General features: G+C 34.7%; 2 protein-coding genes across 5 annotated transcripts in view; one reads left to right on the forward strand and one right to left on the reverse strand.

Annotated features, from left to right (window-relative positions):
* The window catches only part of LOC127951225 (astrotactin-1-like), a 263,118-nt gene extending 261,766 nt beyond the window's left edge, over positions 1 to 1,352 (forward strand). For all 3 annotated transcript variants that reach the window (XM_052549027.1, XM_052549026.1, XM_052549028.1), the window contains one exon: positions 535 to 1,352. In XM_052549027.1, coding sequence (XP_052404987.1) covers positions 535 to 772 — 238 coding nt within the window. In that variant the 3' untranslated portion in view covers positions 773 to 1,352. The remainder of the gene's footprint in view (positions 1 to 534) is intronic.
* Positions 1,353 to 2,028: 676 nt separating this feature from the next.
* The window catches only part of LOC127951227 (pappalysin-2-like), a 54,284-nt gene continuing 28,691 nt past the window's right edge, over positions 2,029 to 27,621 (reverse strand). Inside the window, exons 10-23 of one of the 2 annotated variants that reach the window (XM_052549031.1) lie at positions 27,440 to 27,525; positions 24,920 to 25,113; positions 24,636 to 24,749; positions 22,946 to 23,081; positions 22,684 to 22,858; positions 21,698 to 21,860; positions 20,585 to 20,762; positions 17,235 to 17,448; positions 14,670 to 14,838; positions 14,451 to 14,583; positions 13,957 to 14,066; positions 12,357 to 12,428; positions 4,063 to 4,161; positions 2,029 to 2,778 (exon numbers count right to left, since the gene is read on the reverse strand). In XM_052549031.1, coding sequence (XP_052404991.1) covers positions 2,671 to 2,778; positions 4,063 to 4,161; positions 12,357 to 12,428; positions 13,957 to 14,066; positions 14,451 to 14,583; positions 14,670 to 14,838; positions 17,235 to 17,448; positions 20,585 to 20,762; positions 21,698 to 21,860; positions 22,684 to 22,858; positions 22,946 to 23,081; positions 24,636 to 24,749; positions 24,920 to 25,113; positions 27,440 to 27,525 — 1,951 coding nt within the window. In that variant the 3' untranslated portion in view covers positions 2,029 to 2,670. Of the gene's footprint in view, positions 2,779 to 4,062; positions 4,162 to 12,356; positions 12,429 to 13,956; positions 14,067 to 14,450; positions 14,587 to 14,669; positions 14,839 to 17,234; positions 17,449 to 20,584; positions 20,763 to 21,697; positions 21,861 to 22,683; positions 22,859 to 22,945; positions 23,082 to 24,635; positions 24,750 to 24,919; positions 25,114 to 27,439; positions 27,526 to 27,621 lie in introns of both variants that reach the window. The other variant, XM_052549030.1, reaches the window with a different exon arrangement.

Raw genomic sequence — 27,621 nt, forward strand, 5'->3', positions numbered from 1 at the left:
AAATTAAAGGGTGATCAGGCCTTTTCTGTGGCTGGGCCCAAGCTTTGGAATGCTCTTCCTTTTCATGTGAGGTCTGCTCCTTCATTGGACATTTTTAAATCTACTCTGAAAACACATTTTTATTCTTTAGATTTTGGAAATTTGTAATTGTTGTTTTTCATAGTGTAGTTCTGCTATGCACTATGTACAGCACTTTGGATCAATTTTTATTGTGTTAAATGTGCTTTATAAATAAAGGTAGTAGTTGTTGTTGTTGTTGTAAGGTACTGTGTGTGTTTTGACAACTATGCTATTCTTCTGTACTTTGCAACATTCTTAAAGTTTTTAGTCTTTTCAACAATGTATTACATCCATGTTGATTTTTCTTTCTTTCTTTCTTTCTTTCTTTCTTTCTTTCTTTCTTTCTTTCTTTCAAAATAATTTTACATAGTTGCTTGAAATGCATTACATATGCATTTAACCCAGACAATCTGTAATATATCAACATTCACACACATTATTAACCAAGTATCACCTTTGTGTCTGCTACTGCAGGAAAGCAGGATTGATCCTGTCTCAGCTGGAAGAACTCAGCGGTTGGTGCCGGGGTCTCCTCCAGGAACCAAAAATTGGCTTGCGCAGAGCATCCCTCAAGTATCTGTCTTGTCGTTATACAGATACCAAAGCATTCGGGCTCAGCTGGGTGAATCTCGGCCAAGACTTACGTAAGGCCTGTGAAGATCAGATGCTCTCCGTTATGTACAACGATTATGGAGAACCCAAGGAACTTTAAACCGACTTGGACAACAAGAGGAGCAGTCTCAATACAGCCTCCCCTTAAGGGCTTCTCAATCTGCTCCATCAGTTTTAACATTAATTGGTCATTTAATGATGAAGAGGAAAATATTTGGTTAGAACATGAGCAGCCCATCCTGATTTTTCAAGAAGCATTAAATTGGTGTGTCTCTGGGCTTGCACATGGGGAAAAATGTACAGTGTACAGTCAAAGGAAAGCTTCATTAAAGTGTCATTTAGACCTAGTGGTGTATTTTGTCATATAGTGCATACACCAGCTTGTATAGGTAGGACTTTTTCACAAGAACTAAAACCGTATCTCTTGTATCCTGTTTGTCTTTGTAGTGCATATAGATATGGAAAGAGCTATAGCAAATGTAAATGTTAATTAACTATTAAACACATTACTAATGTGTTGAATGTAGTATTCAAAATAAGTTACAGTATGAGAGAACTGTACAGGAGTTTTATAAAGTATAAGCAGTATTATGAAATAACCATTTAAAAGTTGTGTACAATAACATGTCTTGTTTATGTTTTATTTGCTATTCCAAATAAAATTATTATTAATTGTGCAACTGAATCATTTAATTGTGCAACTGAAATTTGAACAAAAGTAATGAGGGATGCAGTTTTTAAAGTTGCAATGAAACAGGAGTACGATAACAGATCTTTACTTAATGTATCATGACATATATATCTAAGTGAGGCAATTTAGTGAGTGAAAAAAAAGAAGAGAACCTGTTTCAGTTGTTGATTGATTGGATGCAGATTGTAAAGTTGATTGAAAAAGTGGCAGGACCTAAACAGACTAAATGATTGGCAAGCATAAATCAACAAGATTTTGACATTTTGATTGAGAATTTTGAGGTTGCAAAAACTAAAAAAACTAAAAATACAAAAATAAATAAAAATGAAACATTCAGAAACATTGGCAGAATTCACTCAAAATAAGATCCTAAACATGGATTAAAAAATAGAATTTCTTTGATATGTAATAATTTCTTTATTTTTTTCTCTTTATAATATGATTCTATTTCTTCAGCTATGTTTTTTAAACATTTGCAATAATTTAACAATATTTGCTTTATTCATGGGATCCCATATTGCAATTTCGCTCTGCATCTTTCACCATTTGATGTGTGTGTATATATATATATATAAAGATATCTTAGATCTTGACATAGATATTTAAAAAAATATATATTATACTTAGCACAATAATAGACATCAACTCTTTTAAACCCACCAAACTTGTGTGTATTTATACTTTATTGATATGACAGTGAACCTACACTTTAACAGACAGAAGAGCATACAAAAATAGTATCATATATTTCCATTACAATTGCTATAAATGATCTCTTTCTCAAAGCACACATGCATTTCACAGGTCTTCCATGTACAAGTAGAGGGTATAAAATAAGGAAAAGGAGAGGGGGAAAAAATCTTGAAATCTTGAACTGACAGTTTGAGATAAGTACTTGTTTATATACCTGTATTAATGTAGAATAATATTGAGAATGTGGCTCACAACAAGCAAGAGCTATTTGTATAAAATATTCATAAAAATCAGCTACACTTGAAACGTGTGTGTGTGTGTGTGTGTGTGTGTGCGTGCGTGTGTGTATGTGTGATGGTGTACGTAAATGCTTGTGGGCTAAAATATGGGTCATATCTACATCTACATCTATGTTAGAGATCTTGAAAATATATTAGGTATTATTTCATAGATTAGTGTTGAAGAGGATTGTTTTTATGCGTTTCTATGGTTTGAATTACTGCCTTTGATCAGCCTCGCTCTCATGTGGAGTGAGAAACATTCAGGTTATTGTTTGACATTTTCTTTTCAAGCCAATCTGAGAGCTGTCTGCGCGCTCTCCGCCTCGCTATCATTCACAGCGCTCCTGGCTCCTTTCGCTTGGCTGTGCCCTTGTTCTCCTCGGCTTCGGGGTCACGGCAAGTGCACTCATCGTGATCGCAGTCCACCCCGAACTGAATGACCTGTCAATCAACCGGACACGCTTTTACAAACAACGTCCAAAAAACATTGGGCCACAAACATCTGATACGGTATGTGGGAGCCACACGCACTCTTTGAACGGAAGATCAAAGTGTGGTTTGGATAATTCGGCTCAAAATACTTTAAGACATCGCAGTAGATCAGAACAATGAGTATTGCCCTTTTCCAGATGTATGATCGATATCAACTGTTGACCAAATTACTCGCCTATAATGATGAAATATGTGGAAACGTGAAGAACGGCCTGTTTGGGTGTTTGTTTTCCTAACTGGAAAGTCATAAGGATTGGGTTTTTTACGCTAGAAGGATTGCTAGGATCGATTAGGACAGGACGGTCGTGTTCCGTCCTAAAGGGAACGGAGAGACAGAGAGAGAAAAGCCTGACTGTGAGCAGATGAGTAAAGGAGGTGAACACATGTTAAGAATCAACAGGAGGAGGTTCTCGTCCAGGATTCGTGCCATCACCACAGGTTGCAAAATAAACCCAAATTCCCAGCTAAGCGGCCTACTGCAGGAAAAGTAAACATGAAGCTACAGCGTAAGCTCTGATTTCACCTGATGTTTACAGGATGCAATTGTCTAACTGTGGGACATTTGAGAGTATCCCCTCATTTATGTTGCAATTCTTTGGAAGACGGAAGTCCAGATTGGTTTTATGCTAAATAATCACGATAGATGTTTAAAAAAAAAAATTTTAAAAAATTGTTTGCTTTCAATAACATGCAATTGTATCTGTGCATATAATTTTGTTTCCTGTGCATTTGGATGCTAGAAAAGGAGCCACAGAGGATGAGGGATGAGAGGAATTTGTGCTTTATTGTCCAAACTTCTCTCTGGCTCGCGTCCTAGACGCTCCTAAACCAGACTGCCCCACCAACGTCCTAGGACTTTTCCATGGTCTGCGTAAACAGAAGCATGGCAGCTCAGCCGGACCTACAGTGGCAGGATGCTGTTCCTCACGGTTTATTTCACTTTCTCAGACCCTGCTTGTTTTACAGTTGCCTGTGACCGCTGACACCTGGCCCTCTGCTAATAAAAGCTGCTCTATCCAGTCATTTATTTATGACAGACACTTCCCCCCCGAGCTTATTCTCTCTTTGGGAGAACACGCCACCTGGGCGCCTAATGAAGTGGGCGACGTTCATGGAAAGGGTTGACAATGTGACGGCAATATGCGAGACAGAGACTGGCGCTGTGACAGAGGAATGAGACAGCAATGTGGAATGAATGAGGGAGAGAGGAACAGCTTTTAGGATGAGATTTACCTTTCTAGATGAGAGAGTGGATGGACAGCAGTCTCCGCCGTCATACTGGCAGTACGCTCGGTTGTTAATGGTGTCGCACCAACCATCTCCTCCAAATGGCTACAGAATAAAAGAGTTAAAAAACTCATTTAAATGAAAAACAGACGACATCTGGTTGAGTAACACATATAAAATAATGCGTTTATAATATATATTTATTTACTCCACACACACAAAAAAATGTGATTGTACTATAAAAAAAAATAAAATCATGGTAATACATTTAAAATTATCACAACGCACAATATATTGGTTCCATATCAGTTATCAGATTTTATAAAATTATCATTATTGGATGATATAGGATATATAACTGTGTTTGACTTTTTTATTATTATTATTATTTTATTTGGTAACACTTTATAATAATGTTTCATATTTTACTATTGGTTAAAACTACATTAGTTATGAAATAGCAATAGAAAAATACTTCTAAATCATTTATAATTCTATATATTATTCTATCATTAACATGATTTAGCAATAAACTATTTGTGTTTTTATTTACTAAACTTGACAAAGATTTAAAAATGCTGCGACAAATGTATTGCACATTATTAGTTAATATTAGTTCATGCATTAATGTTAGTTAATAATTAATGGGACTTTCAATTTAATCAAACCAACATACATGTTTTCATTATGGCCTAAATTAAATATGCCTGAATTAACTTTTCTCTCTCTCTCTCTAAAATAGACAAAATAGAATTCATTTTGATGTCATTTTTAGTTGTCAGCCATAATGTTAAAATAATAAAAATAATTAAATGATGTTAAATAATATTATTTCTAATATAATAATCTAATTTCATACGTTAATCTAAGAATGACTGCAAGGTTTAAAATAATTCATATTATTCTATTCAGGTAAACTACAGCCATTTATTAAGAATCTGAACTCACTGAACTAGTAAATGTGCCATTAAAGTCCTTCAGAGGTTCAAGTATGAGTTACTTAATTTTATTATGAATCAACAGTTTTCTCTGAACACGAGGCTGATTCTGAGAGGAAAGAATCTCAGAGGAAAGAAATGCATGGATCATGCCAAAAGGATTTCTGTTATACCTTAGGGTAGGTGGCATTTCTCATTTATTCCCTTCAAATAAAATAAAGCGGCATCTGTTATTCCAGACAAAACTTCCTAACTTTCCCGTACTACATCCGATGCCATTACTTCACCTGTGTGAGAGTATGGCTACCTGTTTTGCAATGCCCATGGGAGCGAAATCCAACCTTCTTGAGTGGACTACAATTATCAAATTTAATATGCATAAACACTTTAAATGTGTCATAATGCCTTCCTAAAGAATTTAACTTAACCTAAAGGATCCGATGCCAATAACAGGAAAACGAGAGCCGCCTGCCAAAGATAGTTTTGGCTCTCTTACGCATGTGGAATCCTTTCAAAGAGTCCAGCTTTACCTGATTCCACATCCCTGTGCAAGAGCAGCTGGCGAGGAGATCTCTGTAGAATTTATCCCTGCTAAACCTACACCCAGTCCAAAATGTTTTTCCTGCCGTGCTCTCATTCTCCAAGTCATAAGCAATATCATTTTTCATTCTTCAGTTTCATGCTTGTGTATATATCGCTTATTTCTTTATTCATGCCCTCTATTCATTTTATCACCTTAAGCACGTTGCAGATTTATTGGCAATAACAATTTTAAACCTAAAGTCCACTCAATTAATGTTTCAATGAATGTGTTACATATTGCAAGTTAAATATCTGAATCTAAAACACATGCATTATTAACGTTGTTTTAGAAAAGGCTGGAAAAAGAAAAAAAAAATGACCTAATGCCTAAACTAAAGAGTCGTGTAACAGTAAATGGGAAGGATGTGTGGAATGCATCTGCTCCGGCCAGCAGAGGAAAACTGCCAGTGAATGTTAAACAACGCTGTATTCAACCATCTGAAGCACTACACAAAATCATCTGACCTGGACCTCACGTATATCTGGCTCAAGAAGAAACAATAGTCAAGAAAAGTCCAAATCTGACCAAAACAATGGACAATATGACATAAATCCAACCTGCCAAAATATTTAAACATTTAAATCTCATCCTTATTTTCTTGACAATTAATTATGATAAATTATTACACTTAATCGACAGCCCCAAAACTTGCTAATTTTTTTCAGTTTTGGCTCAGCAGATTTATTCAAGGCATAAGGAGCTACAGTTAAATTTGCCAGGTGTTTTTCTCAATCTTTTGACTCAAAGACAGCAGCATTTATGATTAAATTCAGTTTATATATATATATATATATATATATATATATATATATATATATATATATATATATATATATATATATATTCAATTTACATTTATTTAGACAAAATAATAATAAAATAAAATCACAAAATCATCTGACCTATACGTACATATATATAATTTTTTTTTTCTGTTGTTGTTATTAGGTGTTTTCATTAATGTTGCATATCAAAACAACAGTATGATTCATTTCAGGTTTTTTTTTTTTTTTTTTTTTTTTTTTTTGCATTTATTGTCATATATATATATTTGTATTTATTGTCATATATATATTCATAATTAGCTGCAGTGAAATTTACTAGGTGTTTTTATCAATGTTTCAACACCTAATAGGAAAGACACCATGACCTTACTGTATTCCGCTGATAAATAGAAATGCCTCTTCAGATTGCATACTGCTCAGATTCACTTCAAGCTGTCCGCTTTGAGGTATCCATTCTAAAATTCATTTTCCTGGCCTGCTCTCAAAGAGGGGTTTTAGTAGGCAACTCTGCTATGTTTTTGGTCAGTATCCAAAGTTTGATTTAAGATTACATGAATTGATTGAAAACGAAAACCTCTATGAGTCACTTTAAAAATATGTATTTTCAAAAAACACAATTAACCCCTAGCAACAGTTTCTTGCAATCTGAGATACTGGAGAACAACAAATTGACATCTTATCCTAAGCAAACAATGAAGGTATCTTTTACTTTATACAGTATATGACGTCGCGAGAAATGAAATCCCTAAACATGAATTCCCTGAATGCGAGGGAGGACACACTCCACAGGTTGCCTGACCGACCACATCTAATGCTAAGCGAAAGATAGAATAAACTAAACCTCCATGGCAACAACATGTTTTCACGGACAACATTGTTTTGAGGCCCCATGTTAGTGCTGGCATCTCACTTCACTGAAGTATGCGCCCCTTGATTGGCTCTCTCCAGAGTTCCCAAAAGACTACTAATTATGTTCCCCTCCATTTCATTTCTAATGTAAACTTTTCCTTTTTGTCTTTAAATGAAAGCTGAACATGCTGAAAAACAAATTTGAGTTAACACATCACAACAGTGAAAGGCCCAATGAAGTGTTTCCAGGTTTTTTGGTGTTTTTGTCTTGTCAACTCTTTCCATAATGTTAAGATGAAGAAACCCAGTGCATGCCCTGAGAGGAATCAGATGACCATTCTTCTAACCATATTTGCAGCAAGGAATGTGAACAGTGGTTCTTCATAAACCTGTGGCATCATCTGTAAGGTTTTCTCAAATGGAGCCACACAAAAAGGGGAAAAGGTTGACTCAAAAACTGGTTTGAGGCAGTCAAGTAACCGTATTTAGGAAGAGTAAAAAAAAAAAAAAAAAAGCCAAATTAGTCCAAATCCCAGAAGATCACAACTGTTTCAACAGCCTGACCAATACATGGACAACTATAATACCTGAAGAAAGCTTCCATAAGCTTTCTTATTCATCTGGAGGAAAAACCTCCAGAACCAAGGGTTGCAAAAGCAGACTTAAAGTCTACTTATGTTTGGCCTTGGTGGTTCGAAATAAAATATTAATAATGACACATAAACTAAAGCATAACCTGAGCTGACCTCTTAACTTATCATCAGCCTGTAAGGGGAAAGACTTTCTGGATGTGCTGCAGAGCAACTGGAACATGTGCTGGGTATAATTTATACTGAGTCTCCGATATAAAAGCAACTGTTTTGCTAGGTAACAAATGAGGGCAAGTGCAGATGAGAAGGTCTGGCAGATATAAGGGGTATTTGAATATCATAAAACATCCCTCTAAAGGAATGGAGAGTTCCAAGGTAGAATGAATAGTTCATAAAACCTGTCTGCTTCACTCTGAAATTCTATCAAAAATGATAAAAATCGGATATCCATGGGGAACAAAAGCTTGGATATGCAATTGATGATAAAACTACATAAATAGATAAAATGCATTATATATATATATATATATATATATATATATATATATATATATATATATATATATATATATATATATATATATATATATATATATATACACACGCACACACACACACACACATTTTAGGGTTAGAGTTATGATAAGGGTTAGTTAGATTTTCTTCTAAAGATATTAATAGCAATAAAATTAGGGCTGTCAAAGACTTAATCATGATTAATCATATCCAACAAAGTTTTTGTTTACATATATGTTTGTGTACTGTGTATATTTATTATGTATATATAAATACAACCATGCATGTATATATTAAAAACAGATATGTTCTGTTTATATATAAAAAAAAATATCGTGTTCATAATCAAAGGTTATTCATCTACGATTATGAATGTGATATTGTGTAGTTTGTCAGTGTACTACGGCTCTGTGTGGTAAATGCTGCTCCATCTGAAAGCATGTGATGGACATTTGCATTTACGATTTAGTGTTCAGCCCTAAAAGAAATTTCATTTTGATGGCATTGATGAACCTGTGGTGGTTTCTGGGATAGGGAAGAAATGTAAGCTATTAATAAAATTAGTATTTACTAAGTTCAGAGGCTGTCACGTGTTTCTCAACTTACTTTGTTGTGTATTTTCAACAGTTTCAATTTGAAAAATAACTTTTATATTGATTCAATAGATGTATTACATTTTGGGGGAAAATAAAAGAATCAGTTTTTATAATAAATCTTTGAAAATCAAAATCTGCATTAGATTTTTTTATTGTTTTTTTATGTTATTATAACCTAACGATGCTATGTGAAAGTATGAAACAGAAAATAGTGGTTTTCATCTTGCCACTTTCTTGGTAAAGAAAACACATTTTTACTCAATTAATCAATATGGATTTATAACGTTTTGGAACCAAACTCTTCATATACAAGATAAGAATATATTATATAAATTATATAAATAATTTTATTATCCTTTTATATGATATTTTTTTTTCTTTCTTTTTTTTTCTTTTTTTTTTATAAATCTTAAACAATTTATTCAAGTCTCACACATTTGAATGGCAAACCACACAAAACACTGCTCCACTCTTTCGCCTTCAAGATACGTCCCTTGACATCACTGGTAGAGCTAAAATCCAGAGAGAATTACAATAAACAGTCATCCATTATTTTCCAAAACACTCGACTGTTCATTTCAACACTCTTTTCGAATTCAGACTTCACACGACTCTGCCGCGTTACTTCTGTTGACTTTTAGCTAAGCCTGGTATGTTACTTTCGTCACATATCATTTGTGATTATTTTACAACTGGTTTAACGCATCCATCAGTTACATAACATCCTTTAAATTCCCTCTGTCTAACTGACCTGCGCACACACCGATAAGATCATTCATTTGCTTTGGCACCTCAGAACTACAATTGTCGACAAAGTCTGATGAGTTAGTGCTCAGAGTGAATTTAACCAGGATTCTGTGAATTGCGGGAAGGACTCTAGAGGAACAGATACCGGAATAATATGTTTTATGATCATGTGTATACCACATTTTACAGTGGCAATGATATTTTCATTCAGTTTTATTTTTGCGATAAAAGGAGAACCTGTGAGAATCAATCTGTCAGCATGGTGTGGGAAGATGTGGCACGCAGTCCATCAACCATTGCGTTTAATGTTTCTCTTGGCCACAGGAGATGTTAAAGATGTCTCCATATGAGAGCGGATGGTGTCGGAAATCCCTGACAACAAAATGCCTCATTACTGACATAAATGTATACTTGGGAATGTTTAAACCTTATACAGACAAAATAAAAACAGAAAACTGTATTTCTTATCCCTTTGGACTGGATTCATCCAGATTTGAATTCCTGCAGGCGCAAATATCTTCAAAGTCACACTCGAGACATATTATGTGCTACTACTCTGACCTATTATGATGTATTTATACATGCTTTTAAAAAAAGTTTCAATGGATCACAGATTTGATTTGCGAGTTCCATTTTGGTCAAATGGCCCAGTTAATAGACGAACATGGAGTTCTGACTACAGAGATAGTGAAGAGCAAACGAGGTTTCCCCATCTGCACATGAAACTCCATGACACAATAACTGGAATGTGAAACTAAAAAAAAATCAACACGAACATCATTTATCACTGATTATGGTGCTCCCTGATCCTCCTGGACCACCTCAATGCTCTGCTGGTGGTTATCTGTCAAACTGCTCTTTTCTCTTCTAGATCTGACAGGAGGCAGATATGAACTCTTGCCATTGGTTTTACATCTAAAATACTGCTGGCGTACACATCTGTATTATAAATACAATTCTTTCATCTTTTATGCACCCTGATATTCTTCCAAACCCATATGCTGTTGTTATTTTTTATTTGTATTTCTTTAATCAGTGGCATTCTAAAGTTTTATTATTACTTCTTTTTTTCAATGGAGAGCAGAACAAAATCTAACTTGTTATTCACTAAAATGCTCAACATTTGTCCTTTTTTTTTTTTTTTTAACTGATCAGTTTAATATGTTGTTGCAAAATAAAGATATTAACCACCATCACCCCCCACACCAATACAAATGAAATGAATATTTTCCCCGCACCCACACCTTTACGCCAACTTACATCTACATTTACATGCAGTTATGCCCTATAATTCTAGATATTGGGTAAAATGCTCCTATATTAGTTTTTGTCTCATATTTATATAATATGATAAACAATATCAAAACCACCTGCTGGTAATTTCAGTTTCTTCAGGTACCTCGCATTTTAGCTGCCTGTTGAGCCTTCAGTTTTTGCAGGAGCGCTCTGAATGCCAAAATCAGTATTGTATCTGGTCGGTAATGAAAAGTCCATTTTTAATATTATGCAAAATGTGATATCCGCCGACAAACAGCAGTCTTCTTTACTATGCAGAATGCGATATATCTGCTGAACCAATCACAGCGCACCACACTCTAGACAGTAATGGCGTCACTTTTCCTCATCTACTTTGTACTTTGTGATCAGCAAACAACGGCTGCACGATAAATTGCATGTGATTGTCATGCACATCTTGTCAGTAAAGCCGTTTCTGTGATTAATAGTACCGGTAAAGCTCCATCACATGCTTTCAGATGGAACGGCATTTAATACACAGAGCCGTAGATCACTGACAAGCTAGGCAATATTTCATTCATTAGATGAATTGTGAGATATTGCGAGATTCAATGGAGAAAAAAAAAAGAAGAAAAAACAACTGTCTTGGATTTATTGCATTTTAGGGGGAAAAAATTAAAGTTTATACTAAATCAATCTTTGAAAATCTAAATCTGGATTTTAATTTGTTATGTTATTATAACCTAAAGATGCTATGTGAAAGTTGGAAACAGAAAACAGTTTTTCATTTTACCACTTTGCTGGTAAAGAAAACACAGAAATATATATATATATATATATATAAATATGTATATATATATATATATATATATATATATATATATATATATATATATATTATTATTATTATTATTATTATTATTATTATATATATATTTCTTAAGAGATGTATCCAAGTCTCACACTTCATTAATTTGAATGACATACTGTACTAAACACCTCTCCACCCTTTCACATTTTTAAGATAAATCCATCTCCTGACATCACTGACGGAGCTAAAATCCAGACAGAAATACAATAAACACTCAACTCTTAATTTCAACACTATTTTCACTTCTTTGCTTCAGATGTTTATCATGTGACTTCAGAAATATTGAAATACTGTGATCAAATTTTTTGGACTACTTTTATGGTGCTTGTATTGCTTGTCTGTCTTAATCCTTTTTGATGTTTCTGGACAACATTAACCGTTGTGCTGTGGAAAAGAGCTGCATGAAGTGAAAGATATTGAATAAATACTGAAAATCTGAAAAGCATATTTGTTTTGTAAAGAGATGAGGGTGACAGAATGAGATATAAGAGAATATTTTCCATCTTGCATAAAAGCACATTAGCTGTGAGGCACTCTTATGACTCTTCATCTCTAATCAGAAGAAATCACATCATATAATAACACTCACCTCACAGGACTGGATGCAGTGGATCTGTGCTGGATTCGGATGCCACTTCAACATGCCAGTACAGACAATACTCTTTCAAAGGAAGAGCAATAGGCAACACAAAAAGGAAGGGGAAAGAAAGAGTCAATTAATGCACTGTAATGATGACATCATTAAACAAAAAAGCTGACTTGTTACTATTGATTAAGTTTTTGTAACAAATCTTCCTGAAGAGGAAATCTGAAAATGGGGTTTCTATTTATTTCTATTTTATTTAGACTTTTCCAGAAATCTAATAATATCTAACTTAATTTTAAAAGACAAAAAGGAGACATGGTGCCTAAAAATAATACTGCAAATTAATATCCAATAACTATGAAATATAATAAGGGTTAGTCTTTCCCTCCTGTCCTTTCAAATGCAACAAATATTTCACTGATTTGACATTTTCTCAGAATTGGAAAGCTGACCTGTTTCTAAAGCAGAATTTCTGGAAAGAAACTTGCTTATCTCTTATTCATCTCCCTCCTACTGTGACCTTTCCTCCATCATTCTTACCCAATCTGCAATTCTTTGGACAACATTCCTGGAAAGCAAGCTGTTCTTAGGGGTGCTGATGTATCATTATAAACAATAGGAGTCCAACACCTTCAGAGGCGTCATGCTTGACGTGTGGCATTTTAAGCGTCTCTTATAAAAACATCACACTGTAATCATTACTCTCACGAGCTGATATGACAGTGAGAGACTGAATCAACACTTTCGAAGAGAGGTGAGTTGAACCTGGTTTTGGAGCGAGAATCAAGGAAACCCAATCCAAATTATCACTGATGTGCCAATAATGCGATTCCAGTTATGCATCCAAAGTATTCAGTCTGGAAGCTCCTCTGTCTAGAGCCAAATAAGGTCCCCCCAAACAAAGATCAGAAAAGTGAGCGCTTTTACATTTGACAGATGTCAAACACACCTCACGTCATGATGTGTGGAACGGGAAAAAAATAATAATAATTTCAGTCTAAGAAAATTACTTCAAGGGGCATTTTTGAGGGTCTGTCTTGACTACATTTAAAAGACAACTTGCAAAAACCTTTTGTGTCTGTGTTGAATTAATGGACAAGGACATCCTGGTCCCTTAGATAGACTTACATCCTTTATAGATTACATCATTACAATAAAGACTACGCAACATCTTTATATAAGAACAAAGCAGTTCCAATTTAGAATGTTCAATCTGATAATACCAGTGGTCAACTTTATCTTAAGGCCCAATTATCGCTATTAACAAACCATTAACTATTACTTTTGTATACTTAAATGTATTAGTAATATGTACAAATTAACATTAAAGTAATAGTTTTTAATTTGCTAAAAATGTACTCTCCCTCTGGCCATCTAATCTGGCCTTTCTTCACGGGGTGAAACAAATTTAGCATTACATCACTTTGCTAAAAAATAATGTTTTTAATTAGTTCATAATATCCCGTGCATTTCTAATAGTTCAATAGTAAATACTGAAAAAATGGTTAGTGTCTAAATTCTCAAACTTGTAGTCTGGTTAAAGCACTAGGATGGCCAATGATATCAAATAACAATTTGTGGCAAACTGGATTCACCACCTCACCTGAACTTTGCTGGGAAGCATCCAGTGCTCTACTGTATCAGTGCTGGAGCCATTGGCTAACACCACAGGGTCACTCAAGGCCACAATGCATGTTGGGTAACAGACTGCACCTGCCATGACACAAAGCAAGCTTTGCTTTAACCATCATTTGCATCTGTTGAATTTATTCATGTGAGCACATGAATAGCCAAGCTCCGGACTAGTCATCCATAGTTGAACAGCTTGGCAGGTTGGCACTCAAAAGTATCCTACTGCATGCAACTGACTGTGGTCTTGCGGCCCAGGTAAAGTATGTCTAGACCTTTTATTAGGAAGAATAAATGCAGTGACTTAAATTTTGCAGTCAAATAAAACAAAATAATAAGATGTTTAGACAATGACTGAGACAATAATCATTGCTTTGTTAGAAATCAACTGTCTAGTTATTTCCATATTTGAAATGGGCAACTTTTATCTCATATCCAGTAAATTGTCTTGTCAGTTGAAATCCTCACCCACGTCAAAGCCCTCCTCACAGCTGTATTCCACCAGGTTGAGGTCAAGAGGAGGCTGGCACGGTCCCTCTATCTTCTTACACATAGTAAAGTCTTCAGTCCATTTGCCATATTTGGTGCATTGGATGCTAGACTGCTGGGACAAATGCAGATTAGTGTTTAATGACTGCAGAGTTTAAAAATAAACAGACAGTGTTGTCCTACAAAGTGCTACAATACCCTTTCTGTTGGATCGGGACACTGTAGGGTGCAGATACTATCGAAATCCAAATTGTTGGTGCAGGTGTACATGCCCTCAAACATCAGCGGGAGAGGAGGGCATGTGACAGGTGAACAGCTGCCCTCTTGCCACATCCCACCCTCCAAACACTCCAACCTCAGAAACTTCCTGAGAAAAACAAGTCATTAGCATGAAGAGGGGGTAAAACAGTTTTACACACAGACCTACAGTATAATACCTGTACAAAGTCATTACTTTGGCTATGTTTCAAAGTGTACACTGCTGCATTTCTTAATGTTATCAAAACAGTAAAAAATAACTCTAACATATCCCTAAGTATGACTGTAATTAATGAACTCTAATCTTTAGTTGTTTTTTTCCCCATAGATTTTCTATTGGATTCAAGTCAGGTGATTGGCTGGGCCATTCTACCAGCTTAATTGTTATTATTTTTTCTGAAACCAATTGAGAGTTTCCTTGGCTGTGTTTGGGATCATTGTCTTGCTGAAATGTCCACCCTTGTTTCATCTTCAACATTCTGATAAATGGCAGCAGATTTTTATCAGTAATGTATCTTTACATTTTTCCATTCATCCTTATTCCTACCCTCAATTATATGATTTTTTTTGCCAGTGCCACACTGATGTTTTTGGGGTGATGTGCACTGCCATTTGACCTCCAAAACATGGTGTGTATTATGGAAGCCAAGGAGTTTAATTTTGATCTCATCTGACCAAACTGTATTCTCCCAGTATCTCACAGGCTTGCCTAAATGTTGTGCAGCAAACTTTAAACGAGCTTCAAAAAACTTTTTTCTTCAGCAATGGAGTCTTGCATGGTGAGTGTGTATACAGGCCATGACGGTTGAATGCATTATTACTTATAGTTTTCTTTGAAACAATTGTACATGCTAATTCCAGACCTTTCTGAAGCACTCCATAAGTGGCCCTTGGCTCTTAGACAACTCTTCTGATAATTCTTGCACTCTTCTGTCAGAACTCTTGTGAGGAGCACCTAGCTGTGGCTGGTTTATGGTGAAATTATGTTCTTTCCACATGCAGATTATGGCTCAAACAGTGCTTATTGGAACATTCAGAAATACAGAAAGCCTTCTGTAACCAATGCCATCAGTATGTTCTGCAACAATAAGGTTGAGAAGGTCTTGAGAGAGCTCTTTGATTTTACCCATCATGAAATGTTTCTTTTGTGACATGTTGGTAATAAGACTTTTTTTATAGGCCATCAGTTGAGACTGAACCAGCTGATATTAATTAGGACTGACTAGGGGCAGGATTGCTTTCTAATTACTGATAGATTTCAGCTGGTGACTTGGCTCTCCATGCTGTTTTGCACCTCCGTTTCTTCATGTGTTCAATACTTTTTTCCCTGTGTCATTCCACTTTATTACACAGAACTTAATTTCTGAACGTGTTTGTTTTGTTTTCTTTGTATGTATGGATTGCTTGGGTTGTTACCAACATCTGGTGAAAATGTAATGTCAACAGTACCTTTAGAAATATATTTACTGAAAAAAATAGTGTGCTAAAGTGTGCATAAAGCTTGCCACAGCACACCAGCAAGTATCATTATGTATGTGTCAGAAAAAAATAAAATAAATAGAAAGGCTGCATCAACATTAATAATTTATTGATAAACCAGATTTTGGTTTAAGAAATGAAGTCGGCGACACTGACTCGTCGTCACAGTAGTGATGCACCTGTATGTATGTTTCATATGGATTACATAAATGTCACTCTCTATAGATATGTTTTCATATCTGTAAGGAAAGTATACATTGGGTTCATGGAATTGTTATGTTAATCACATGCTGAAATGCTATTGTAGGTTCTCAATCTGCTTTTGGTCAGAATTTTTGCACAACATGAATGCAGCAATTACTACATTTCTGAATGACATTCTCCTCCAGCCACAGGGGATTTATTCACATCTAAGCCACGTTACACACCATCTGGTATAACCAAATAGCCAATAAATCCTGAGGAAATAAATTGGGGTGTAGTGTTCATTGAGAAAGATCATACAGAAGCACAGGCTAAAACTACCTTGATAATAGCATAACACCTCTCTTTAGACCGTCATAAACCATTTGCTGAACCTTCTTAATGAAATGCCTTTTAGAACATACATTCCAATGGTCTTAATAAACAGGATCATTTAAATGGCTTTATGAGACACGCTGGCTATCGCTTCTGGTATTAATGCCCAATTAAAAGCAGTTAAAAGACACTGAGGTATTTTACCAGCCATTTTAATAACTCATAAAGACGAGGCAGGTGCAAACACTAGTCCCCTCAGATGTGCCAAAATATGCTATAGCTTGATTGGATGGAATATCAAAACAACATGCCATCAGACCATTCATCAAAGTACACTGTTGACTCCGTTGCTGAAAGATATTTGGAAACACATGGAGTGAGATTTTGATCTTATTAGAACCATGTGAGCAACCTAGATGCTGGAAACATATAGTTTACCCTTAAAATTTGTTAACACAGTAACCTAATGCTTAGAAATCTGTTCAAACCATACAGACTACAACTCACTTTCTTGGCCTTTTGTTGAGTGTGCCAGTGACGTAATATCCCGGGTTGCATTTGTAGCGGCAAACAGTGCCCACGTCATGCCCGCCTCCATGACACTGAGGAACTAGCAGCGTGGCATTGAGTGCAGAAGGTGGCTCCGGACACTCAATCTTGCAGTAAGCTTCGGGATATGACCATAGTCCATCCTCAAGACAAACCAATGTGTCACTTTCACCTGAAAAACATATCCTGATAAGAAAACTGCACCCAAATGGAACACAAATGCTGTCATTTTTATTTATTATATATATATATATATATATATATATATATATATATATATATATATATATATGTATGTATATATATATATATATATATATATATATGTATGTATATATATATATATATATATATATATATATATATATATATATATATGTATATATATATATATATATATATATATATGTATGTATATATATATATATATATATATATATGTATGTATATATATATATATATATATATATATATATATATATATACATGTATGTATATATATATATATATATATATATATATATATATATATATATATATATATATATATATATATATATGTATATATGTATATATATATATATATATATATATATGTATATATATATATATATATATATATATATATATATATACATATATATATATATATATATATATATATGTATATGTATATATGTATATATATATATATATATATATATATATATATAATAAATAAAAATGACAGCATTTGTGTTATATATATATATATACAGTACAGACCAAAAGTTTGGACACACCTTCTCATTCAAAGACTTTTCTTTATTTTCATGACTATGAAAATTGTAGATTCACACTGAAGGCATCAAGGGCTATTTGACCAAGTAGAGTGATGGGGTGCTGGCCTCCACAGTCACCCGACCTGAACCCAATCGAGATGGTTTAGGGGTGAGCTGGACCGCAGACAGAAGGCAAAAGGGCCAATAAGTGCTAAGCATCTCTCGGGGAACTCCTTCAAGACCATTTCAGGTGACTACCTCTTGAAGCTCATCAAGAGAATGCCAAGAGTGTGCAAAGCAGTAATCAAAGCCAAAGGTGGCTTTTTTGAAGAACCTACAATATGGCATATTTTCAGTTGTTTCACATTTTTTTGTTATGTATATAATTCCATATATAATTCCACATGTGTTAATTCATAGTTGGTTCCCTAAAGTGTGAATCTACAATTTTTATAGTCATGAAAATAAAGAAAACTCTTTGAATGAGAAGTTCAAAACTTTTGGTCTGTACTGTGTATATATATATATATATATATATATATATATATATATATATATATATATATATATGTGTGTGTGTGTGTGTGTGTGTGTGTGTGTGTGTGTGTGTGTGTGTGTGTGTGTGTGTGTGTGTGTGTGTGTGTGTGTTATACCAGCTACCATGTTGATCGTACCTATTACTTTTAGCATGAATTCAAACAATAAGCAGAAAAGTAGTTTATAGAGAAAGAGAGAGGGAGAGGGAGAGAGACATAAAAAGAAAAAAAATAAATATTTTTTATTTAGCTTTATTACAGTTTGTTTTCATTCATTCATTCATTCATTTATTCATTATCAGTAAGGATGGTTGTTTTAACCTGATAAGCTGTATTCAAGTAATTTTGTGGATGAAAAGCATCATAATTTATTTAAAAAAATTATAAATATGACAAAAAAATTAGTATCACAAAATATACTTCCGTTAAGTTTGGAAATAATAATTTTGCACAGTTTCTATAAACTACTAATAAGTATCACAGTAGTTTTCATAAAACCTCACTTTATAAAATAAAGCACATGGTGCAGTGGCGCCATGTGATATAGGACTTTCTCATTGTACTATTATAGTAACATATCTAATTAGATTTTGTTCAAGTTCTAAAGCAATTTTATTGGTCAATAAAATATAATGATTCCTTTAAGCTTTAACGTGTCTGCCTACTTTGTAGTTGTGCTTAAATTTAGCTATACCAAAAATGGCTGCAAACTGCATTTTTCCAACATGCATGAAAAGTTCCAGCTTGCGCCACTTCAGAAAAAAAAGAGTCTTTCACTAAGTACATAAATCACTGTTTTATTTTTGTGTGTTCCAATTAATGTCAAGTCATGAATAGATTTTAAAAACTCCCAAAGGAGCACTACAGCCCATCACTTTAAAGCACTACAGTACAAGAACCTCGCCATCAAGACCAATAAGCATAGCTACTCAGTGATGCAATGTCCTGGACCTTCCAGTGAAGCCACTGACCACAGACTGCACTGCTCCCTGCCAAAAGAAAAAAATTGGACCGATCCATCAAAAGCCTGCATTTAAAACAAATATGTGAGCGTGTGAGGAGTGGCCCCTCGACCCCTGAGCCACCTTGCCATAGTTATCCAGAGGCAAGAGGGCCAAGTGCCAGCCTGCTCTACGCTGTCCTAAATGAGGGGCTCTCTGGGGGCTTCAATAGTATGGGATGAAACGCACTCTTGTTTTCGCCTACTTGCTTGCTTCCTATCTCCACCTGTGTGCTGTTCTCCTGCAGCTCAGGATTACTTTTCTATTTACACAGCCAGGAAAGAGAGCTGGGACCACAGCCAGACCGACGCACAGTTCCTGAATGAGTGCAAGAACAACACTGACACACAAATGACTATATACTGTGTGTAAGCACACATACATACAAAAATGCAAATATTTAGCTTAGCACTGTAAAAAAAAAAAAAAAAAAAAAATGATTGGAGTTCTCTAAACAACTGCACTTTGACTATCATTGTGTCCAGCTTTAAATCACTATTTGCCTCAAAAAACAGAAAACCCCTCACCACAGCAAACAAATCAATGACATATTTTATAATATAATAAAAATAATGTATTATTAATAATAAAATATTATTATTAATACTATATTATTAAAGTTTATTTTGTTTCAAGTAACAAAATCATTTTTATGGTTTTAGACTATCATTAAATAAAATGACAGTACAATTATTCAACGATTTTATGATAATACATATTATTTGTTTGCAGTAATATTTATATGTTCGTTAATGTTGCCGCAACTAGCAGTTCTGAGTCAAATGACCTCAGGAATGCCAAAAAGCACAATTATTTGTTGGATTTTTTCCAGTGTACATGGGCAAACACACAAGAAGGGTTCATATCACCCACAAATATACAATTATTGACTTAAAGTCTTATTATTTTAGAAAGGAAGCCCAAAGTCTCACAGAAACAGACACATGCACTGAATGTAAGGAATCCAGAAACCCTCAGGTCTCACACTGTAGCCCAGTTCCCGTCCTCACCTTGCAGGATCGCCGGGGCGTTACAGGAAAAGGTGCACTGCTTGCCGAATGTGGTGCCCCAGGGACACAAGAAGGAGGCAAAGTAGACGTGAGACTGAGGAGGTGGGCCGCAGTCCACTGGCTGACAGCTCACTACACGGTCCCACACGCCATGCAAACAAATCAGCTCTGCTTCCGTCTGAAAAGAGGAGAGGACAAAACAAAACAAAACAAAAAGACTTATAATGCCATATAGTTTCAATAGTCTCATTAGACAACATGACAGTATTTCACTTGACACAAATAGGATGTTGTAACAAAATCAGTGTAAATATATTTTCTTAGATAACTTGATGAGGAATGTTTGAATTCACAGACTTTTGTGTTTTGGTAAATGTCATGATTGTAAGCATTTATGTTCGCCACAGTTACTGGAAAATTCTGGTATTTTCGCAAAAATCTGAATAAACTAAGACATGTGGGTTCCTGCTCCTGTCTTCTAGAATTACTGTAGATGCTCTTGCCCTTACACTGCATTTGAGTAATTCTCCACAATAATTTAATCAGCTCTTTCGCAATAACAAACAGGAATGTGATGATTTGCAAAACGTACGTAACAAGACTTAGAAAAGTAGACCTTTCTTTTTATGTTTGCAAAATGTTTCTTGCTCCAAAACAGTTGCGAAAAAGTCAAACCATTGAATAAACACTGTGTATATCTAATATCACCCTAAATTATCTTTGTTTGGACATGTGCACATACTGTATAAATGGGCCGCCAGTTAACTTATGGTGGACTTTCTGAATTTACGTGACCCGATTAAGCCAATATTCCTAGAAATCTGAACAAGATGGTTGGCATATGGCTGTATTAGTCAAATTGTTGGATCATGTACTAATTGGAAAATTACTGATTCAATCATGAGCAGAATATGAACACAGTCATTGTTAAGATCTCTTCTCAGGAAATAAAAAGTAAATAAATAAAACAAAATCTTCAGAAAAAGGGATATGTACTCATTTAATCTCACTGCTGCTTAATAGAAACTAGATATCAAGGAGATCGGATTTTTCTTTCTTAAAGGGTTTATTGCAGAGAGACAGAAGCAGGATGTTACCAATACTAGAACGCACTTGATGAGAAGGAATGCCCTGGCCATGGAGAACAGTGAGCATATAGCCCCGATGACAAGAAACAGAGCAGTGTTTGGAGTCTATGACTGGAGTACAGCGGACTGAAGCATGTTCGACGTTTAGAGGACTGCATGACTCAGTACTGCACAGCCTACGCACACATCTGAGGGAGAAAAACACATATTAATTTAATTATTATTTGTAAACATTGACAGACATCATATCCACCATCAAGCACGATGGAATAGTTTGCATTTGTATCCGTGTCTCTGTGTAAGTGTATGATCTATTAGTCTTTTATATACACTACCATTCAAAAGTTTGGGTTATGTCATTTATTTATTTATTTTTTTCAAAGAAATTATATTTTTAATTCAGCTAGAACACATTAAATTGTTTAAAAGTGAGAGTAAAGCCATTCACAATGTTACAAAATGTAAATTTTTCAAGTAATTGCTGTTCTTTTGAGCTTTTTATTTATACAAGAAATCTTGGGGAGAAAAAAACTAATGGTTTCCATGAAAATATTAAGCAGCACAAATGTTTTCAACACTGATAATAATCAGGGAAGTTTCTTGTGCACAAAATCAGAATATTAGGGTGATTTCTCGAGAATCATGTAACACTGAAGACTGGAGAAATGGCTGCTGAAAATTCACCATCATTGGAATAAACTACAGAACAAAAGAAAAAAAAGTAATACTATTTTACTATATTTTTCATCAAATAAATTTGATCTATTAGACTCTTTTAAAAAACGCACTTACTTACAGTGCTTATATATTCACTATTCAACATTCAACAATTGAAGTGGTTCAAAACCTTTCATCAAAGTTGTCCTAAACCTACAATCAAAATGTGTTCTTGTCTTAGGGCAGCTTTGATTAATTTTTTTTGATCCACGTCTAATGGTGTATGTGTGTACTGTATGTTTGTGTGTTTGTGTGTGTGCTCGTAGGTCGTGGGAGACCCCACCCTCAGCGCACCCGGTCAGGGCAAAGGCGCTGAAGTGACAAGATGTTCGCAATGCAACCGCCAACACTGCCACTTGAGAGGACGAGAAGTTCAGCTGCACTGCTGAAGTCTGGTAGAAGGGCAAACTCAGGTTATGAGTCACGTTCACCACTAGGGGGTTATACTGACATGACAGCTTGTACGAACCTGTGGACAGGCACACACAACAAAGTCACATAAAAATACAAAATTGACAATCTTTCACAATCAAATTAAAGATGTGTTATTCGTTACCAAGATTGTGTTTTTTTCCGGTGGTGTCACACAGTTCAATGGTCACTGTTTTCCTGCAATTTTCGCATTGCCAATTACCATCATATGCAAGGTAGATGATAACAGAGGCTGCTACACCCGGTCGCTCAAATCCTACCTGCAAAACAAAGTATCAGTATTATTAGTAATTAATATATGGCTCCTTAGCTAACATAATTTATGAACAGTGTAAATGGCCATGGATGGCACATAAAAATGTGGGAACTTTATAGGTATGGGTACAAATTCTCACTATCAACTAGTATTAGCATGTCTAATATTAAAACATTTTGGCTGTTTATTATTATGTATAAAGCAGATATTCTGCATGAACATATTCTGTATGCCTAATCCTAACCAATACCTAAACTCAACAACTACCTTATTAACTATTAAGCAGCAAATTAGGAGTTTATTAAGGCGAATAATATTTTTTTTAAGTCTCTTATGTTCATCAAACCTGCATTTATTTTATCAAAAAAATACTACATATTACAATTTAAAATGTAATTTTTATTATCCTTCAGAAATCATACTAGTATGCTGCTCTGGTTCTCAAGAAACAGTTCTTTTTATTAGCAATGCTGAAAACCGTTGTGCTGCTTAATATTTAAGTGGAAACCCTTTCTGTGAATTCTTATATGAAAAGAAGGTTCAAAAGAACAGCATTATTTGATATAGAAATCTTTAGTATTATTATCAAAACCTTTACTGCCACTTTTCATCCATTTAATGCATCCTTGCTTAAAGGGATAGTTCGCCCAAAAATGAAAATTTGATGTTTATCTGCTTACCCCAAGGGAATCCAAGATGTATGTGGCTTTGTTTCTTCAGTAGAGCACAAACCATGATTTTTTACACAAACCGTTGCAGTCTATCACTCTTATAATCTAAGTGGATTGGAATCATGGCTAAAACATTCAATAAAACTAAAACTAAAAAAAACATACACAAACAAAACCAAATTAAACCCTGCGGCTGGTGATGATTCATTGATGTGCAAAGACAAAAAACGGTCGGTCTGTGCAAGAAAGTGAAAAGTATTTACAACAGAACAGTATGTTAGAACTCTCCTGAGCGCATTCTTCTGAGAACATGCTCAGAAGGATGCGTTCAGGAAAGTTCTAACAGTTTGGACATTGCGTGAATCATAGGTAAAAAATTATGTAGATACTTTTCGGTTTCTTGCACAGACCGATCTTTCTGTGTCTTTACACATCAATGTATTGTCACGAGCCACAGGATTTCATTTGTTTTTGTTTGTTTATGTTTTTTTTGTGTGTGTGTGTGTGTTTTGTTTTATTGTATGTTTTAGTGGTGATTCCCATTCACATCCATTATAAGAATGACAGACATGAACAATTTGTGTAAAAAATCTTGGTTTGTGCTCTACTGAAGAAACAAAGTCAACTATATCTTGGATGCCCTGATGGTAAGCAGATAAACATCAAATTTACTACTTACAATTAATTATATTTTTTTCTTATTTTACAAAATATTTTAAATTTACTCAAGCATATATGACAAAATAGTGCATTAATTATTGACAGACAGCCTTGTAGTAGAGGGGTAAGCTAATACTTACATCAAATGGCCCAATATAGATTGAATAATCCGTCAAATTCAAAGTCTTTATGCTCAATGTTTGCTCACCGAGCAAATGTGTGTGTACCTTTAGCCAGACAGGCTGATCCTTGGTATAGTAACCATTTAAATGGGCAGTACAGGGGCTCCAGGCGTCATGAGCCACCACTTCATTAATGTCAAAATACTGCGACTTGCACATCTGATGAGGATATAAAAAGACAAGGGATATCTAAAATGTAAAAAACCTTTTCAAATTTTCAAACCATAACAGATTTTTAGATCATTTGAGTGGTTCATTTAAGACGATTTTCATTAGGGAGGCAGATAAATGGTTCATAATGGCTAATGAATTCTCAACAGTTTGTGTACCTGAGTGAGCACAGGCTCCCCGGTGACCTTTGAGGCAGGGCAGCTCTCGTCCTGATGCGAGCCTGAGGCGGTGGACGCCCACTGATCAGCGAACCCCTGGGGAGTGAAAAAGCCACAGTCCTGGATGCTGGAACGTCTTTCGAACTCCTCACACACTCCGTCCCCTTCAAAAACATAGCACAGGCTCGGCCGACCTGAGAGAGACAGAAAAATCAAGAGAGAGTGAGCACAAACTCATCATAAGTAACAAATAATGACTCCACTGCCAAGATCTAATTGTGTTTTCATAGCAAGTCAGTGAGACTCGGCTTCACTTATGTGTGAATTGAAAATAAAAAGGAACGTGATTCCACCGGGACGATTAACTAAACACTCATACAAATATGTGGATGATGTCATGGCGTATGAACGAGTTATGACAGAAGTGCACGTGGGGCTAAAAGGGGAATTAGCATGCCATTAAAGCGAATTTGTTAGAGAGCGACACGTGTGAATGACATCAGAATCTTGCATGAGCTCTTGTCTGAGAATGCTGAAAGGTAAGAGGAAGATGACTCATCGACGGGAACAGCTTATCAAAGGCGAGGGGCTCAAAAGGGTTCTACCAACAAATGAAAAACACAAGCATTTGATTGGCCGTCTCTGCTGCAGAACAGCTGACCTAACCCACATGCCAATGCCAAAGGCTTTACTCCTAAGCTTTGTTGATCTTTGCTCCCCAAATACGCTCGTGGAGATAATATATGAGAGCTCCTAATGTGGTATTAGAGTAAATATTGCAAAAAAGCCATTCCCGAATGCCCTAAATCCACAAAAATGCGGTTACAGGCTACTATGAAAACATTACATTCAGTACAAGTTTGAGGTATGTGAGTCAGTCGCTGCTTCGTCCATGGTCCTGTTTGAATTAGAGGCTTCTCATGCTTTATGCTCCCAGAAAATGTAGCGCTTTCAGTCACGAAAACAACATTGACTAAATTGGTGAAGTATTTGCCTTTTTTTCTCCTAGCATTTCCTGTGAGTCTTCCTGTTCTGCATTTCCTCTCACTCAGGTGCATTATGTAACAATGGTGTACAGTTAGATTGTACTGATTGTTAAGAAGATCCATTGCAGCTTACGAAACACTGTATGTGCAACACTTTGGACCATTTCCAATAGTGTGATGACAAAAAACTTTGACAATATTGAATAAGATGATGTTGATTATATAAAATACCACCGGCTGTGTTACAGTAAATTACCTAAAATGTTGTACACTGTTTGGACTGGATACGTTGCAATCTGGATTGAATCTTTGAATGCATATGTATTGCGCAAATATTCAGACCGAATTGTCAGATATCACGGACTTTGTTGTCAAGAAAATTACTCATAATTCATAATGAGGTTTTTTTTTTTTTTTCTGGTCAGCCTAGAAATAAAAATAACAGTAAGATCTTAATAATTAAGTTTTTCCTACATATATATATATATATATATATATATATATATATATATATATATATATATTGCTTTCTATCAGAATTAGGAATAGAAATAACAATGTGTAAGTTAAATAATTATTTACAAACTGAGATCAAAAGATTGGGTTCTGCAAGATTTTAATGTTTATGAAAGTGGGGTCTCTCATGCTCACCAACAAAATATTTATAAAAATACAATAATATTTCTAATTATATTAATATAATAAATGTAATACTACATAATCATTAAATATCATTAATTTAACAGAAACTGTTTTCTATTTTAATATATATTTTAAATTGAAAAAAAGTACAAATCCTGCATAATATATAAAATTGGATCATCACAAAAATATTTTTATTAGTAAACTTTCGGTCAAGTGAACTTCCTCAGACCTTATATATGTATGTGTATATATATATATATATATATATATATATATATATATATATATATATATATATATATATATACTTTTTCTAGCTTATATTTTATTTTCATCCCACATGTCTACAGATGATTTCTTAACAAATATTAAAATGTAATCAATTTGTGTATATGTTTTGCTACCTAACATGCAACATTTAAATTTTTCATGCAACCTTTCTTTATTTGTACATTTTCCCATTTGCAGATTACAGAAGATGATTTAAACAATGTTAAATTTGAACTCTTAATTATTGTCTGTATTTGATGACAAATATCATCTAGTTTTATTAGAATGGATTGAGGAAATTGTCACTGTCTGTTGCAATTTATTCCTAATTCTGAGGTCTAGAAGGAATACTTCAGGCATAATAATTATTAGGGGCTTTGCCGTTTTTGGATTTTTGAATATGACGACCTTCACAATTCCTTCAATTTCACAATGAGAGAAAAACAGTAGTAGTTTTCAATATTGTTTTGGTTTGCTTTGTTTTGTTTTGAGAGCTGGTTATGATTATTACCCGGGTTTATTGTCTTGTGTGGAAGTTTTCTGGTGCTTATGTTGTGGTGTTTACAGTCGGAGGCCCATAGTTCTCAATGGACAGTATTTGTTTTCGAGTGTGACTCACCATGACACTTGAAACCTGCTTCAACTTGGCATTTTTTTGAGCAGCCGTCTCCATCTAAGAGATTCCCGTCATCACAAGCCTCAGTCCTGTGGGGGAGAGAGAGCAATGCCAAGGGTTACAGTTATGAAATATGTGGAAGGTCTTTGGCTATGTTTCAAAACACAAAAGACTCAAACAAATAC

This window comes from Carassius gibelio, chromosome B2, assembly GCF_023724105.1.
Source record: "Carassius gibelio isolate Cgi1373 ecotype wild population from Czech Republic chromosome B2, carGib1.2-hapl.c, whole genome shotgun sequence".
NCBI classification, from domain to species: domain Eukaryota; kingdom Metazoa; phylum Chordata; class Actinopteri; order Cypriniformes; family Cyprinidae; genus Carassius; species Carassius gibelio.